The 19,110-nt window shown below is 35.8% G+C and overlaps 1 protein-coding gene across 1 annotated transcript; it reads right to left on the reverse strand.

Annotated features, from left to right (window-relative positions):
- Positions 1-15,755: 15,755 nt before the first annotated feature.
- LOC120091302 (protein transport protein SEC13 homolog B) lies at positions 15,756-17,714 on the reverse strand. Its single transcript, XM_039049276.1, has 2 exons — positions 17,525-17,714; positions 15,756-16,922 (listed from the first exon to the last, which is right to left on the reverse strand). The coding sequence occupies exon 2, from the start codon at positions 16,841-16,843 to the stop codon at positions 15,938-15,940; it is 906 nt and encodes a 301-aa protein (XP_038905204.1). The 5' UTR covers positions 16,844-16,922; positions 17,525-17,714; the 3' UTR covers positions 15,756-15,937.
- Positions 17,715-19,110: the final 1,396 nt, after the last annotated feature.

Raw genomic sequence — 19,110 nt, forward strand, 5'->3', positions numbered from 1 at the left:
CATATATATTTAGCATCACATTTAGGGTTGACAACGGGGTAGGGATGTAATCCCCATCCCTATCTCCGCGTGGGGATTTTTAATCCCGTCCCCATCCCATTCCCCATTTCGAGGAGTTGGGGAATCCCTGTTTAGGGATCGGATTCTTATCGGAAAAAATTCCTCATCTATTATTTTTTTATTTAAAATCAATAAATTTTTATATTTTTATTGAAATGATACACTTTTTAGATAATAAGTTGGTATTATTTATTTAAATTAATAATTAAAAACATTTTAACATTTCTTTACTTTAAAATTTAATAAAAAGTTAAAGTTAATTATATTATGAAATGAAATAAAAAAAAGTAAAAAAAAAAATAGTAACTTTACTGTATAAAAGTAAATATATCTATATCTATATATATAAATAAATATATATAATAAAAAAAATTAAAAAAATTCATCGGGGATGGGGAGCCTCGTCCTGTCCCTGATTCGGAGATCGTTTTGAATTTGGGTTTGATCTCATTTCTGGTCAAATCGAAAATTCTCCGTCTCGACTTGATTCTGCGGAGTTTTTTATCAACCCTAATCACATCACATTTAGGAGTTTGTAACGTTCAAAAACCCTAATCACAACCCTAATCACATCACATTTAGGAGTTTGTAACGTTCATGCCCCACTAAATGTCCAATTCTAATGCTTATTTACAACGGGAAACCAGCGGACCAAACCTGTTATAGGAGATGGAGTGAGGATGTCAGGAAGGGGGCTTAGTTTAATGTCTCTTTGTGGACGTCAGTCAATAAGCTTTTTCATAGTTACGAAACTTGGTTTTCTTTCGTTTTACTCTATAGAGACTTGGTTTCTTACACAATAATAAATAAATAATTTGATTTCTGGTTACTATCCTGGCCCTTGAATTTTTGTTCACAAAAACAATTTCGATCTAATTTGACAACACAATTTCACTTTTAGTTTCTTATGTGTTTTAAAATTAAGTTGGTCTTCTCACCATTTTTTAACTATGGGTTTTACATTTCTTAGAAAACATTTAATTTATAGCTAAATTCTAAAAATAACAAGTATTTTAAAAATTATTATTAGTTTTTGAAAATTGGATTGGATTTTGAAAACATTTTTAGAAAATAAATAGCAAAATCAAGAAACCTATAGGTAAAAGTGGTATTTATTAGCTAAATTAAAACAAAAGAAAAAAAAAAGAAAGTAAACCGTTATCAAATAGAACTTTAGGACTTGTTTGGATTGAGGTGAGAAAATAATTTTTTTTTTAAAAAAAATCATTTTTATTTTAAACGCTTTTGATAAAAATTGTTTAAAATAAATTATTTTTAAAATTATACACCTGAAAATTTAAACTAAACACATCCTTAATTTCAAGTCCGAAAATGCGGTAACAATCTTGATCAAGAATGAATACAAGGTCTTTCATCCAAATTCTAAGAAATGCAAGCAATTGATAAAATGCACAAGGACTATTGAGGATTAATGTGTTTAACTGATGCTTTGGTATTTGTATTCATGGCTGCCATTGTGATATTGTCCAAATTTAGGCAATTTGCACTCTTTTCCTCATCTCTTCTTAGACATTCATTTGGATAGATGTGTTTAGCTAATGCTTTGGTATTGTATTCATAGCTGTCATTTTGCTATCATATTCAAATTCCAAAATTATGTAGCCAATTTTCACCATTTTCCTAATCTCCTCTAGTCATATGCACATGGTCTTCAGAAGGATTGATATATATAACTAATGCTTTTGACATTGGCTTCATGGCTACCATTTTGCTACTATCCAAATCCTAAATACACAAGCAAATTTTAAGAAAATCCATCAGAAATAACCCCTAAAACTTTTCATCTTTTACAATTAACACCATTTTTAGAAATTTGTTATAATAGTTTTTCTTCGTCCTTTCCCGTCACGTCTTTGAGATTTGAATAAAAATTTAACTTTCAAGACCGAGATTATATGTAATATTTCTCAGTGTACAAGAAGAAAAATCGTGGACTCCTCAAAATTTGCCTCCCTTTATATAGGTCCGATCCCCAAAAATCTCTACTCCCCAAAATCGTGGATCATCTCTCTCTTTCTTTTTCTTCTCCTTCTCTTTCTCGTTCTCCTTCTCTTTCTCTTTCTCTTTCTCTTTAAAAAATCTCCCAAAATTGACCCTTTCGTTTTCCTCATTAAATTAATTAAAATTCATATTCCAATGTCTACTGTTGTCAGTATTTTTCCAATGTCTACCGCAGTCTCTTCATAAAATTGATCATTCATTTTTCTCATTTAATTAATTACAATTTTCATATCCTATATTCCACATTTTTCCTCCTTTATTTTCATATTCCAATCTAGAGATGGGGTCATGTAAGAAAGAAAATTGCAAAAAAAAAAAAATAATAATAATAATTCGTGGACGGGGTCCACGATTTTGGACACATGGCAACCACCTGGTAGCCACGTTAGTGGTGACACGATTAATGAAAATTGTGTACTTGGTACACGATTTTTATCACAATCAAACCTACCATATTTCTGTCAATAGTTTGGTCTTGAAACTTATTTCTAAAATTTATTTCTTCAACCACTTTATTTTTGAAAATTTTTTCTCCAATACCCTATTTTTGTCATTATTTTCAAAAACTACATTATTCTTGAACTTAATCCCAATTTGAGCATTTTTTTTAAATTTTTCGTTGCACCTACTACAAAGTATCAAGTTCCACGAAGAAGTGTCGCAACTTTTTAGCCAACAAAGATTTGTTACATAATCTCAAGCTCCCAATCCGTAAACGTCTGATCCTAATTTTACTAGATGCACCACTAACTCCCAATTAACCATATGAAAACCTCCCTCTATTGACTCATTCCCACAGAAAAGTCCTTACCACTCTAAAGGATTTACTCAGAGACCTGGAAAATTTAAATATAGATCAGAAATAACTTGGAATTCCATTTAACACAGATTGGACAAAGATGAGCCTTCCTCGAAGAAAACGACTTATTTCCCATTAGAGATCAAAATGGAAATCAATACAGCCACCCGTACAGCAGCAACGAAGAGAGTTGCTGCAACCAGTGAAACCGCAAGATCTACAAGCTCATATGGAAGCTCAAGTAGTCAAGCCGCAAGCTCGATGGCGGTTCTGGAGGTGAATCCTTAGTATGAGATGTGGATGGCAGTAAACCAACTTCTTCTGGATTGGCTATATAACTCTATGACGCTTGACGTGGTAGTTTAAGTCATGGGTTGCGATTGTGCAAAAAGACCTATGGAGTAGCATTCAATGATTATTTGGAGTTCAATCTCAAGCCAAAGAAGATTACCTACGTCAAGTGTTCCAGTCGACTAGAAAAGGTAATCTTAAGATGGAAGAATATTTATGTATTATGAAAACCAATGCTAACAACCTTGAACAAGTTGGGAGTCTAGTCTTCACAAGAAATCTTGTGTCACAAGTATTGTCAAGGCTCGACGAAGAGTATAATGTTGTTGTGACAATGATCCAAGGCAAAACGACAGACATATCTTGGCTAGACATGCAATCTGAATTACTTCTATATGAAAATCGCATTGATCATCAGATCACTCAAAAAAATGTCGTGGGTTTCAACCAAAATACTTCGATTAACATGATTAACAGTAATGAATCAAAAAACTAGAATGGTGGAAACAAAACACATTCAGTGGACAAAGAGGATGAGGTGGTAGAGGAAGAGGCAAAGGTCGAAACAACAATAAACCAACCTGTCAAATATGTGGAAATGTAGGTCATATAGCACTCTATCACTATTGTTACACCAAGGAGTTTGCTCCAAACACACCTTACACCAGAAGAGGTTTTTCCTCTAATCAAAAAAAGGTGCACCACCACAAAATATCTCTGCCTTTGAAACTTCACAAAACACTAATGCACACTTTGTCGGTCCTAAAACAATTGTTGATCCAAGCTGGTATGCTGACAGTGGAGCATCCAACCATGTAACTTCAGACTATAACAACCTCAATAATGTTGTTGAGTATGAAGGTAAGGGCATTGTTACTGTTGCAAATGAGGGTTAGTTAAATATTTCTCACATTGGTAATGGATATTTTCTCTCTAATATTAATAAGTCGAAACTTGATAGCATGTTGTATATTCCCAAAATAGATAAGAATCTAGTTAGCATATTTAAACTTACATAGGATAATGATGTGTTTATTGAATTTCATGGTAATTATTGCCTTGTTAAGGACAAGGGTATGTGTCTGGTCATGCTGAAAGGGGGTGTTTAAAGATGGCTTTTACCAGCTAGAGACCTCAGAGAGTACTTCAAGTCAGAATTCGGTGGTGCATATAGCTCAATCATCGTCTGTGAATATAAATAATAAGCATTTTTTTTTTTGCCGAGTTAGAGTACCTACCAAGAGTCAGGTGTCCAAGAATATTTGGCTTAATGCGTCTTGGTCATCCCTCAGTCAAAATACTTGAGTCAGTAATCAAGAGTTGTAATCTCCCTATTAAAGTTAATGAAAAGGTTCAATTCTATGATACCTGTCAATTTGGTAAAACACACTCATTAGCATTTCCCAACTTTAATTCTAGAGCAAATGCATTGTTTGAAATTGTGCACTATGATCTTTGGGGACCAACTCTAATATTGTCTACTGAGGGTTACAGATAATATGTGTTATTTGTTAATGATTTCAATAGATACACTTGGATTTATCCACTTAAACTCAAGATTGATACACTAACTGCTTTCCAACACTTATGCACCATGGTTACAACTCAATTTGAAAGAGAAATTAAAATATTTCAATCTGACAATGGGGGAGAATATACAAGAGTTCATTAGTTTTGTTATCAACATGGTATTAACTCAAGATATTTGTTGGGATTGGGGTCCTAATTCTCTCGGAGTCTTGTAATTTGTAAACTTTGTACACATTGTTTTGAATAAAATAAAAGTTATTTTATTTGCATTTACTCATATCCAATAAAAAAACTCCATGGTTATTTATTTGCATTTACTCATATCCAATAAACAAAACTTCATGGTTATTGCATGTAAACTTACGCCTGTATATGAGATATACAAGTGGATCATGCCTTAAGTAATAACCTAAAAAGGTCTGTAGTATAAGGATTAAAGGAAGGATGTCTTATCTTGGTGACACTACGGATACGGCTCGATTTGTAGACGTTTACAAGTGTTGTGAACTACTACAGATGGTTGATCCTAACCATTCATGTATAGACATGCGAGTGGAGGTGTCCTATACAAAGAGTTTGTATAAGACCAGACCATGAGATGATTAGTCTCTTTATATAACGTCATTGATACTTGAGACTTACATTTCACCTAAACGACTATAGATGACATGATCTTAATATGAGTGTTTTGGGAACTCCTGCCTTTGAGGGCGGTCCTTTGATTAGTATGGGTGAGAGTGACCAGATTGCCAACTCAACAAGCCTATCTTTTTGAGGATTTGTCTGATTTGGGAGCTGGGAACTCAATTACACAAGATGAAATTCACTTCTTCCCCCAAGCAGGGGTAAGTAGATAGATTGCTCCCTTAAGGGTTGATTTCAGGTCTTGAACATAATGGCCACAACCTCTCTTTAGAAGAGAGGACTTAATCATAGTAGGACTATGACTTATGTTCATTAGAGGAATCAGTGATACTTAAGGAGTTAAATGTAACTACAGGGGCAAAGTGGTAAATTGACTCAACTGTACTTACAAACGATCTGTGAAAGGTTATCACACTGTTGATTGGTTGATATGGACACAATATATATCAATTTTTAGTGGAGTGCCCGATAATTAATGGATGATGGATCCCGTGACTAAAGAGTTTAGTCAGTTATTTACGTACCGTTGAAGTTTCAAGCTACAGGTCCATATGGTCCCCTTGGTAGCTCAATGGATTCAAGTTGAGAATCAGTTCTTGAGGTTGATTTGAAATGTTCAAATTGACAAGAGAAAATTCAATTATATATGATATAATTAGTGTGATGTATGAGGTACATCAAGTGGATGATTAAGTACCATAAAATAGAAACAGAACTATGGTTATATGTTTCATGAGATGAAATATTAAAACTATAGGTTATAAATATAATATGGTAAGTTAGTTATCATATTTATTTATAATAATATTAATTATTTGATAATTATCTATTTTTCTCTAATAACCAATTGAGTGAGAGGTTATTGATGCTTTTATGGTAACCGTGAGATAAAAGGAAAAATATTTTCCTAAATTTGGGAGAGTTACTACTTTTGGAAATAACTTACGGTAAAGCTATCAAGTGAAAATATTTCACTAAGCGATAGTTAGAGAGACTAAACGATCGTGCACTTAACGACAACAACAGCTAAAAGACCAAAGGTTTCTCCTAAGGAAAACGCTCATATTTGGTATCTAAGGATATGTCATATCAACCTCAATAGGATCGAGCAATTTGTGAAATGTGGACTTCTAAAGAGTTTAGAAGAAAACTCCTTGCCGGTGTGTGAATCATGCCTTGAAGGCAAGATGGCCAAAAGACCTTTTACCGAAAAGGTTATAGAGCCAAGGAAACCTTGAAGCTTATACATTTTGACCTCTGTGGTCCGATGAGTGTTAGAGCTCGAGTTGGGTATGAATATTTCATCTCTTTCATAGATGATTATTCAAGGTACGGGTATCTCTACCTAATGCAACACAAGTCTGAAGCTCTTGACAAGTTCAAGGAGTGTAAGGCTGAAGTTGAAAACTTGTTAGGTAAGAAGATAAAAACATTACGATCTGATCGTGGTGGAGAGTATATAGACCTCCAATTCTAGAACTATATGATAGAACATGGAATTACGTCCCAACTCTCGGCCCCGGGTACACTTCAGCAGAATGATGTATCAGAAAGGAGAAACAAAATCTTGTTGGACATGGTTCGGTCTATGATGAGTTATGTTCATCTTCCAGACTCGTTTTTGGGATTTGTAGTGGAGACTGCATGTTATATTATGAACAACATTCCCTCATAAAGTGTTTCCGAAACACCTTTTGAGTTGTGGAGAGGCCGTAAAGGTAGTTTACGCCACTTCAGGATTTAGGGGTGTCCGGTCCACATGCTTGTGACTAACCCGAAGAAGTTGGAACCGCATTCGAAAGTTTGCCTCTTTGTAGGCTACCCCAGGGAAATGAGGGGTGGATACTTCTATGATCCGAGTGAGAACAAAGTGTCTGTGTGTACAAATGCTATCTTCTTGGAAGAAGACCACATCAGGGATCATAAACCATGAACCAAGCTTGTTTTACGTGAGATTTCTAGTGAGACTAATGAGGGTTCAACAAGAGTTGTGAACAGATTAACAGATCAACAAGAGTTGTCGAGGTTGGTACATCTGGTCATCCATCTCAAGAGTTAAGACTGCCTCGACGTAATGAGAGGGTTATGAACCCACCAAAACGCTACATGGGTTTGATTGAAGCCTAGAACATCATTTCTGATGATGGGGTCGAAGATCCATTGTCTTATAAGCAAGCAATGGATGATGTTGACAAAGATGAGTGGATAAAGGTCATGAACCAGGAAATAAAGTCTATGTACTTCAATAATGTCTGAGAACTTGTGGATCAGCCTGATGGGGTAAAACTTATAGGGTGTAAGTGGATCTATAAGCGAAAACGAGGTGTAGATGGAAAGGTGCAAATCTTTAGGGCTAGACTCGTGGCAAAGGGTTATACCCAGGTCGAGGGAGTGGACTATGAGGAAACTTTCTCACTTGTTGTCATGTTGAAGTCTATCAGGATACTCATGTCCATAGCCACATTTTATGATTATGAGATATGGAAAATGGACGTCAAGACTGCCTTTCTGAATGGTAATCTTGAGAAGACCATCTACATAGCTCAACCAGAGAGGTTTATTGTTCCAGATCAAGAGCAAAGAGTTTGCAAGCTTAATATGTCCATTTATGGGCTGAAACAAGCGTCTAGATCGTGGAACATTAAATTTGACAGTGCAATCAAATCCTTTGGCTTTGATCAGAACGTTGATGAGCCTTGTGTTTACAAGAAGATCATCAACAACTCAGTAGCTTTCCTGGTACTGTATGTGGATGATATCCTACTCATTGGGAATGATGTAGGGTTTCTAACTGACATTAAAAAGTGGCTAGTCGCCTAGTTCCAAATGAAATATTTGAGAGAGGCGCAGTATGTTCTAGGGATCTAGATCATTCGAGATCGTAAGAACAAGAGGTTAGCCTTGTAAGATTCCAAGAGGGGTTTATTACCCTTCAGGTATGGAGTCGTTTTGTCTAAGGATCAGTGTCCTAAGACACCTCAAGAGATTGAGAAGATGAGACGGATTCCTTATACTTCAGCTGTTGGAAACTTAATGTATGCAATATCATGTACTAGACCTAACGTTTGCTATGCAGTAGGGATTGTCAATCTTTATTAGTCAAATCCAGGATTAGATCACTGAACGGTGGTCAAAACGATCCTCAAGTATCTTCGGAGAACGAGGGACTACATGCTCGTGTATGGAGATCAAGATTATAAGATACACAAACTCTGACTTTCGGATTGATAGATATTCTCGAAAATTGACATCAGGGTCAGTGTTCACTCTGAATGGAGAGGCTATAGTGTAGCAAAGTATCAAACAAGGATGCATCGTGAACTCCACTATGGAAGCCGAATACGTAGCCGCTTGTGAAGCAGCTAAGGAGGTTGTTTGGCTGAGAAAATTCCTTACAGATTTGAAAGTTGTTCTAAATATGTCTTTACCAATCACACTTTATTGTGATAACAGCGAGGCTGTGGAAAATTCGAAGGAACCTCAGAGTCATTGTAGAGGCAAGCATATAGAACGGAAATATCATTTGATCAGGAGGATTGTGCATAGCAGTGATGTGATAGTCACGAAGATCATGTTGGAGCACAACGTTGCTGATCCATTTACAAAGGCTCTTTATATAACGCCATTGATATTTGAGACTTACATCTCACCTAAATGATCATAGGTGACATGACCTTAATCCTGATGTCTTGGGAACTTCTGCCTTTGAGGGCAGTCCTTTAATGAGTATGGGTGAGAGTGACCAGATTGCCAACTCAACAAACCTACCTTTTTGGGGATTTGTCTGATTTGGGAGCTGGGAACTCAATTACACAAGATGAAATTCACTCATTCTCTAAAGTAGGGGTAAGTAGATAAATTTCTCCCTTAAGGGTTGATTTCGAGTCTTAAACATAGTGGTCACAGCCTCTCTTTGGAAGGGATGACTCAGTCATAATAGGACTATGACTTATGTTCATTAGAGAAATCAGTGGTAATTAAAGAGTTATATATAACTATAGGGACAAAACGGTAAATTGACCCAGTTGTACTTACGAGCGATCTGTGAAGGGTTATTGCATTGTTGATTGATTGATATAGACGCAAAATATAACTGTAGTAAGGAGAGTGCAGTTGTCGGTCTTTAGTGAAGTGTCCGACAGTTAACGGATGGTGGATCCCGTGATTAAAGAGTTTAATCAGTTAATCACGTATCGTTGGAGCTTCAAGCTACAGACCCATAAGATCCCCTTGGTAGCTCAATGATTCAAGTTGAGAATCAATTCTTGGGGTTGATTAGAAATGTTCAAATTGACACGAGGAAATTCAATTATATATGATATAATTGGTGTGATGTATGAGATACATCAAGTGGAGGATTAATATAAATATGATTTACATTAAGTACCATAAAATAGAAAAAGAACTATGGTTTATATGTTTCATGGGATGGAATAATAAAACTATAAGTTATAAATATAATATGATAAGTTGGTTATCATATTTATTTATAATAATATTAATATTTGATAATTATCTCTTTTTCTCTAATAACCAATTGAGTAGAAGGTTATTGGTGGTTTTATGGTAATTATGAGATAAAAGGAAAATGTTTTCCTAATTTTTGAGAAAGCTACTACTTTCGGAAATAACTCATGGTAAAGCTATCAAGTGAAAATGTTTCACTAAGCGATAGCAAGTAGAGAGACTAAACGATCATGCACTTAAACTATACAATAGTTCGTTTAGCTAGTCGTAGCTAAACGATCGCGTGACATTGTCTATACGATAGACTGTCATCTTCTACACGATTGAGTACATCGTCTATACGATAAACTGTGTTATCTCCCACTTGCTCAATCGTCTACACGATTGTTGTTCCTCCAGTCTCTTCCTCTAACCAAGTTCATACAGAGCCCACAACTCTTGGATTCTCACACCGAAAATACCAAGGTTCTAGAGGTCGTTCGTTGGGTTCGTGTTCGTTGTGTTCGTGCTGGTGATCGTGTTGCACCGGTCGTTGTGGTCAAGGGCTGAGTTGCTGTTCTTGGACACATTGGAGTGTTCGAGGGAGTTTGAAGAATGGTACTTCAAAGGTACACATGCTTTATCCATTGAGTTCTTATTAGCATGCTGTAATTTCTAGTTGTTGCATGACTTGTGAGTTTCTATTTTAAGACTATGATTGTGTATGTTCAATTTCGAATGGAATTTGGAACAATCCTTCCGCTGTTCATGGAAATCCTCATGTCTGATTTCCTTCACTTGTATCCCTACATTTCGACAAAAAACGATAGAGTAGAGAGAACACTGACATGTTGTAGACATTGGTCTCACCTTGTTAGCACAAGTTGCATTACCTTTATGTCACTGGCAGGATGCCTTTCTATATGTTGTTTATCTGATCAATGGCTTACCTAGAAACGTTATTTAAGGTAAGTCTCCTATTGAACTGTTGCTTCACACTAAACTTGAAAATTTTGATAATATTTGGATGTATTTGCTTTCCTTATTTAAGATCATATAACAAACACAAGTTTAACTATCACTCTGAAAAATGTGTTTATTTGGACCCTAGTACACATCACAAGGATTATAAGTGCTTGAACAAGTCTAGTCACATCTTTACATCTCGTCATGTGATTTTTAATGAGGATGACTTTCCCTTTTAACTCTTATTTTGCAGCAACCATGAGCTCTAAGCCTCCCATCAACCCCACCATGCCTTCTTTAACATCAAGGCTACCTCAGCCCAATAATATCCCTTTGTCCAACAATGTACTTCACAACACTAGCCCACAAAACAGCCCGTTAGTCTATCCAGATCACCAATAGCCCCACATCATAGCTAATGCAGACATTCAAGCTACCCCACAACTTTCACCTACTGTCCAAAATCAACCTACAAGTACTGAATCTCAGCCCCAATTTTCACCAGCAGGTGACCTGCCACTTCAATCTCCTTTCAACACCTCCTTGCCACCCATCCGTATTGAAGAACCAAACTCAACTACCCCCTACTATTCAAGTCCCATCTCCTAGACCATCACAACCTTTTTCTATTCCATTACTTACTCACCCAATGATCACTCGTGGAAGTAGGGATCTTCAAGCCTAAGGTCTGGTTGTCTCAAGTCAGCAAAGACTGGCCCTCACAGAACCAATTAAAGTGGTTGATGCTCTCCAAACTCCTCAGTGGAAGGCAACTATGGACATCGACTTCTCTGCATTGCTTCGAAACAAAACTTGTTGATTGGTTCCTCCTTCTCCATCATTGAATGCAGTTGTCAATAAGTGGATGTTTCGAATTAAAAGGAATTCTTATGGTTCTATACAACGCTATAAAGCATGACTGGTTGCCAAGGGTTTCTCACCAAAGCCCAGGGGTAAACTTTTTGGAAACATTCAGCCCCGTTGTAAAAGCCTCCACCGTTTGGGTTGTGATTACCCTTGCTATTTCCAAAGGTTGGGAGCTCAGACAACTTGATTTCAATAATGCATTTCTAAATGGGGCCTTGGGAGAAGTGTACATGTGTCAACCTCAAGGGTACATTGATAATAGACTTTTGAACCGTGTCTACAAGCTAAACAAGGCCATTTACGGCCTCAAACAAGCACCTTAAGCATGGAATACAACTTTGAAAGAAGCCTTGTTATCATGGGATTTCACAATGCTAGGTCAAACACCTCTCTATTTATATTTCGCAATGAGACTGCTCTGGTTTTACTACTTGTGTATGTAGGTGATGTGATTATAACAGGGAATGACAAGTCCACAAAATCCAAATTGATACATGCTCTTAACAGTCAGTTTCCACTCGAGGATTTGGGTATCTTAAGTAATTTTTTGGGTATCCAAATTCATTATTTGGATGATAGTATCATCCTAACTCAAGAAAAATATGTTGATGATCTCCTTGCGAAACTTGGTTTTCATGATCTTAAGGTAGCACCCACACCAAGTGTCATTGGTTGTCATCTATCCATATCCACTGGCACTCCACTTTAAGATCCCTATATCTGCCGTAGTACCATTGGGGCATTACGATACTTAACTCACACTAGACCTGACATCACATATGTTGTTAATCAACTTAGTCAATACTCAAGCAACTCACTGACATGCATTGGCAGGTAGTCGATACATTAGTGGAACAAAACACCATGGCCTTCATATTCAAGCCAGTTCGGATCTTTCCATATTTTCCTTCTTTGATGTCGAATGGGTGGCCAACATTGATGATAGAAAGTCTATAGCTGTGTATTGTGTCTTCATTGGTGGTAATCTTGTTTCGTGGTCATCCAAGGAGCAATCTATTGTAACGTAGTCAAGTATCGAGTTAGAATATCATGCTCTTGCGCACGCTTCAACAGAAATAATCTGGCTACAATAATTAATTGGTGAAATTGGGTGCTTCAGGAAGACCATCCCAATCTTGTGGTGTGATAATCTGAGCGTCTGAGCTCTAGCTGTAAATCCTGTATGTCATACTTGAGCGAAACATATTGAGATTGACATCCACTTTGTGAAAGACCAGATTCTTCAAGGGAAGCTGCATGTGCAATGTGTTCCTTCATCCGATCAAATAGCTAACTGCTTAACAAAGTCTTTGACACATCCTCAATTTTTATCCTAAGATCCAAAATTGGAGTTTTTGCACTACCCTCCAATTTGAAGGGCGATATCAAGGATAAAAATAAAGGCAGCCACACCAGTAAGTCTACCACAGTCAGCTCATCCACGTCAATCAAGACAAATACAGTAAGTAGCCCAATATTCACCAAGAAGGAGAAAAATCTGATTACAAATTCTGTTATAAAGGAATCTTGATTGTTAAGGGTTGTTCAATTGTATTGTATCATCTGTAATATTGTATTTTTTTTTCCATTCTCTATTTGCTCTTCCCAATTAGGGATTTGGTGTATAAATTCATCTCCTCCCATTCACTAAAGAATACAAGAAATTTACAAAGCAATCGTCTTTCTTCATACTTCGATTGTTTTTTCTCCAAATAACCGAAAGTTTTCTTGTGTTTTATGCACGCACTAGTAACTTTGACCTTTAGAGGTTGTTCAGAGGCCCGTAATGGAATGAGTTTGTAATATAATCTAAACTCATGTTTGAATTGAGCATTATGGGGCCAATTTGTAATACCTCACTCCATTCTCATAGTTTTCAACTCAATCCTCTTTTCCATCATTTTCACGGTTCACTATCCCATTTTTGCTCCATGTCCTTGATTCCTCACGCATTCTAATACTCCTCTAATTTTCAGTAATTTTAATTACACTCCAGCCTTCCAAACGTATTCTTACAGTACACCAACCCGCAACTCCTGGAAACTGTCTTGTAAGAAAACTTTCCAAACCATACCTAAGCAGTGTGTTTTTTCCCATGCATTCAGCCAGCAGGGGGAAATCATGTGGTTCAGATTCTTACAAAGTAAAGCATCAAGTCAATTCAATGTAACAGACATTTGAGGAGATCATGTTCTCGAAGCTTATCCTTCTGATGTAGTTTCTATAAGAAATTCCAGCCCTCTTCTGTTCAAAGTATTCTCATTCTAAATTTTAGCCACTCGAACCACGAACGATAAACATTATCCCCTCTTCTACTCTAATACTATATTATATAAACATAGAGTTCAATCTCAAAACCAATTGACAATGAAAGAAGTAAGTCACGTATCTCATAAAGATTGCGAGGTCTCCCTATCTTTTAGATGTTAGATCCTCAAGATAATACCTCTTTTGGACTGAACACCCTTTTAGGCTCCGTGGCCTATATACCATATTACTAAAACACGGGCAATGAGAGAAGAGTTTAAAATTCATTCATAGAACTCATAAGAATTACAAAAGTTCTCTGGTATAAATAGGAGAAGAACTTAACTGGAGAGGATAACTAATACACAGGGACTCTGTTATAAAACATGCTAACTAAACATCCACTTACCAATATGTATAATAAGCTGAACAATCAACTCAAAGCTCAAATTTCTACATTGCTTACATATACAAACACCAAATATTTAAAGCTAAAAGATACCTCGTCAGACAGAAAGAATGAAATGGAGAGTTGAAAGATTCCATGCACTCAAATTAGTCTATGTATTTAGAGCACATAAATATAGAGCTCCTAATTTAAACATTGCTAGAAAGGGGAGGGGGGAAAGAAAGCCACTCACAGATCACAAAGAAAAATGCTAAGGATTTCGTAATCATTCAAATTTTCTACTATTTAGTGTACAATTCACCTAATTAGGAAGAGGGACCTACCGTTACATGCCTCAATAGATTTCATACAATTGACTCCCTACAAGAGACACTAGATTGGATTGCATGGTTTGAAATCAGAAAATCTTAAGGGGGCTCTGGCAATAAGAGCAAGCATTACGTTAATACAAGCTAAATAATTCAAAAATTAAGTCAGCATGATGCACATGAAGAGCAATTATATACTTCTTCACACTAATATCATGTGCCTATATACAATTTAGAATCCACTGGCTAATGTTCCATACAACGAAGAAGAGAGTTATGATGCATAGAGAAAGAAATTGCAAAATTCAGTCAAACAGCTTTTTGAGCACCTGCTTTTACCAAGTGATAGAAATATGTATAGAACTTTTAATACCCTAACCGATAAGTTTAAGGAAAACGGTGATTTTGTGTCAAAGTTAGAGGACTAAGATTCCAACCTTTACCATGTCAGTTCATTAGCATTTGGGTCTATTGTTTTTTAGCTTACACGCACCTCGATTAATCTCACAAGACAACTCGCTTGACTGTACAATACTGGGTGTCAAGGAAAACTGTAGGATATAAAATCCTAGGTAGATGGCCACCATGGAATAAATCCATGACATCTTAGCTCTTGATCAAGGTCATACCCCCCTATTTACCACTAGGCCAACCAATTATGGTTTGGGTCTAATGTTATATTCCAATAATATGTATAAAAATCAGATGTGCCTAACCTATCTGTTTAAATTTTGAGGTCTTGGGGTGATTTAACACTAGGTACCCTAAATTTTATTTTTACATATCAGAATAACGTGATCTAAAAATATGTACACTAAAATTTTTACAATAGATATATTTTATGGGACAGGGTCTGAAACGCTGTGCCTTTCAAAAGGTGCTGGTCTCAGTCTTATTCGAGATTTTTTCTCATCACTCACAAGAGTCACAACTAGAGTGCTTACTTGTAATTGTAGGTCGTTTTTTTGGTTTGTCTACCCTGTTAAGTTGCAAGCGTCACTTTCCTGTGGTCCCCGTTGTATTTTGCTTCCACTTTTTATTAACATAGGTTTGGTTTCTTTCTATTATTATTATTTTTATTTATTTATTTATTTTTGAAGAAAAGCATTACAGAATAGAATTCTATTTCTAGCAGTCGATCAATGAAAAGGCCAGAACAAAGGAATTTAAATAAAAGCAGAATTACTCATTTCTCACCCTCAAAATATGATTGGAAGTTATGAAAACATGCAATGATAGTACAAAGATTGTGAACTAAATACAGAGAAAGTGCTTAACAATATTGAACAACATGCTCCTGACAAGACACAAAACATAACGGAACGATAAAGACTAACAATGAATAACCTAAGGCTCAACTGTGGTTACTTGCTGCCATTTTCCATCAACTGCTTCTTTCCACAAAGTAATATGGTTATTCCCATCAGCAACAGCCAACAAGTCTCCAGTCAATGACCATGAAACCTTCCAGATTGGAGTCTTAAAATCATTCATCAGTGTAGCATCCCATTTCCCTCCTTCCTTTGTAACAGACCAAATAATTACCGTCCCATCCTGAGAACCACTTGCAATGGTGGATTTTTGAAGCCCTAAGTTTGGCGACCAAGCCACATCCCTCACCCAATCAGTGTGCATCTGAAGTGGGGAGGAATCCTTCCTCCAGCTTCCATCTTTTAACGTCCACACCTTTACTGCACTATCAAAGCCCCCAGAAGCTAGCTTCCAAACAGGGTCCTCCGAACTGGATCCAACTAAGGAACCTGGAGCCGTTGTAGGGCCCCATGAAACTGAGGTTACTCCAACAGGGTGGGCATGTTCAATTTGATTATTGTCCCAGCCACCATCAGATCTGGCAATAAAGACCGATATATTTCCATCAGATGATCCACAGGCTAAACAGAGGCCAAGTTCATGCGGTGCCCAGGCAATAGAGTTCACCGAAGACTTGTGTGCATTAAAAACATGAGCCTGTGACCATTGATTTTGATTTCCTTCCTTCCAGATTATCACTTGACCATCGTAAGAGCTGGAAGCTACCATTGAACCAAACTTCGGGTGCGCCCAAGCAACTTGCCAAATTGGGCCTTTATGACCATTCAATGTAGCTAAGAGTTGCGAACCAGAGTTTTTGCTAACGCTAACAATTTTAATGGTAAAATCAGAGGAAGCTGTTGCAATGCGTTTGCCATAGTAATCCATTTGTACGTCATGGATCATGTCTTGATGGCCAATTTCAATCTTTTGCGAAGACATCGTACAGGATTTCTTTTCACTCTACTAATTCCTTAAACTCTTCTCCTCCAATCTCTAGCAAGTATCGTTATATACTTATCTATAATTGAAAAGAATCTACATCAAAATACTAAGCAAAATTGATGCAACTTCATAAATTAACTTAAAAGGAAAGTTCCGGCATTAAAAAAGAAAATCCAATATAATCAAGAATTCACATCTATAGCCTCCAAACAACCAATTAAGAGGTGCTTCTTTTCCCATTCTTCATTTATAACTTTAGTGGTTAAAGGTACCATTGCAGATCTAACAAAAAAAAAAAAAAAAAAAAAAAAAAAAAAAAAAAAAAAAAAAACACAACCCATATGATGCATAATGCTTACAATCAAACGCTAAGAATGAATTGTCCTGCACTCAGTCGCAAAAGTACAGGTTCCTGACAATATTTACAGACAAACAATAACAAAAGTCCTATGCGGTCACTCAAAACACAAATTCACTTCTAGATCGAGCTTTATTCACACAAATAGAGAGACAAACCAACCTCAATTTGAGCAAAAGGATAAACGAAATGAACAAATTAAAAGGCTTTACACACTGCGGAAATCAAAACAGAAGCAGATCTGGAATTTGTCTATCGACAATAAAGCAAACAGCATAAAGCAAAATTCAGCAGTTACCGGATGAAGGGATTAGAATTACCGTTGAGATAATAGGATTGTAAAGCTGAAAAGAAGCAAATCGCCGGTGCAGAACCAGAGTTCGCCCGCCGATCTGCCTGTTGAGCTCCGTTTCCTCGCGGAGTGTTTTGGTTGCTTAGCGGCTGGCTTTGTAAAATTTCGGAACAAATATTGAAACCCGCAAGAAAAATTGACCGACCAGTAATTCGACGGTTTTTCCTTTTTCGTTCGTTGAATGTGGTTTTATTCTTTTATTACGTATTTATTTGGGAAACTATTTATATTTGCAATAGGTTGCTCCATTTTACTCAAAATTTTAGAAATTTCCTATTACAGATTTTAACAAGTTTATTTCGTGGACCAGTCAGAACGATATGGAGGTAGTATAATTTTTTTTTTTTTTTTTATATTCGGAAGATTGAATTGTAATTAGAATTACTTAAAAATCTGATGGGTATTAGAATGAGTGAGAAATCGAGAACAAAAATAAATTGAATTGTGAAGCATGAAAACGATGAGAAAGAAGGTTAGGTTGAAAATTATGGGAATGGGATGGATTTAGTATTACAAATCGGGCTAAAAACTCTTGATCCAAACATATATTTTGCATTACATTATGATCATGTTTACCAAATTGTAATGAAAATTGGTTTAATCGGAATGAGATTTAATTGATGGATAAATCGTAATAGGCATGAATCGCAAATACAATTGAATTGCTTTTAATTGCGTTTCCCCGTCCCCATCCCCGCCCCATAATTCATTCTCCGTCCCTACGAAATTCCGAAGGGAAAATTTTTCCATTTGTTTTTTTTTAATTTTTTTTTTTTCAGCTTTTTTGTTTTTTTTTAACCAAATAAAATTAAATATATTAAATAAGTTATTTCCAATGAATTTTTCATTAATAGAAAATAATATAAAAATATTACTATTATATATGTAGAAATATAATTTAATCATATAATTTATAAAAGTTAAAATTTAAATATTAGCTTTTTATTTAAATACTATAATATTTATGGCTTAAGGTATAAAGTCTTAAATGTTAAAACAATTTAGAAATATATTAAAGTAGGAAAATGTTGAAATGAAAATTAAAAAAATAACTAACTTTTTATACACATATTTTGTAAAAAGTATATAGATAAAATAATAATAATAATAATAACAACAACTATTATAATAATTATTATTATTATTATTATAAACTCATAGTCTGATGTAAACGGAATATGAGTTAATAATAATAACAATAATAATTCTACCGTCATATCTCTCATCATATTTTTCATAATTTTTCATTCCATAAGAATCATCATTTCACTTCTCTCTTTGCCACGTGTCAAACATGCATGTTTCCACCAACTCCATCTACTCCATCTTCTTCATGTTACACATACATAATGTGTCGTCAATGGTATCAGAGCCTAGTTATTTACTGGTAAAGTGTGTTAGTTCAATTACATTAACATTAAATTGTCATAAAGTCTTTGTCTTAATAACATTCTAATTATCCTTTGTGATAATAATCAAGTTTGCTGGTTAAATCTATTGGATAACTCTTTGGCAAGCCTTGTGTTCCCGGCAATAGAATCGTAAGATCGTTGG

The sequence above is a fragment of the Benincasa hispida genome, chromosome 11, assembly GCF_009727055.1.
Source record: "Benincasa hispida cultivar B227 chromosome 11, ASM972705v1, whole genome shotgun sequence".
NCBI classification, from domain to species: domain Eukaryota; kingdom Viridiplantae; phylum Streptophyta; class Magnoliopsida; order Cucurbitales; family Cucurbitaceae; genus Benincasa; species Benincasa hispida.

Bases quoted from the DNA above. Each gene is read 5' to 3' on its own strand.
- LOC120091302 (XM_039049276.1), bottom strand. From the start codon at position 16,843: ATGTCTTCGCAAAAGATTGAAATTGGCCATCAAGACATGATCCATGAC.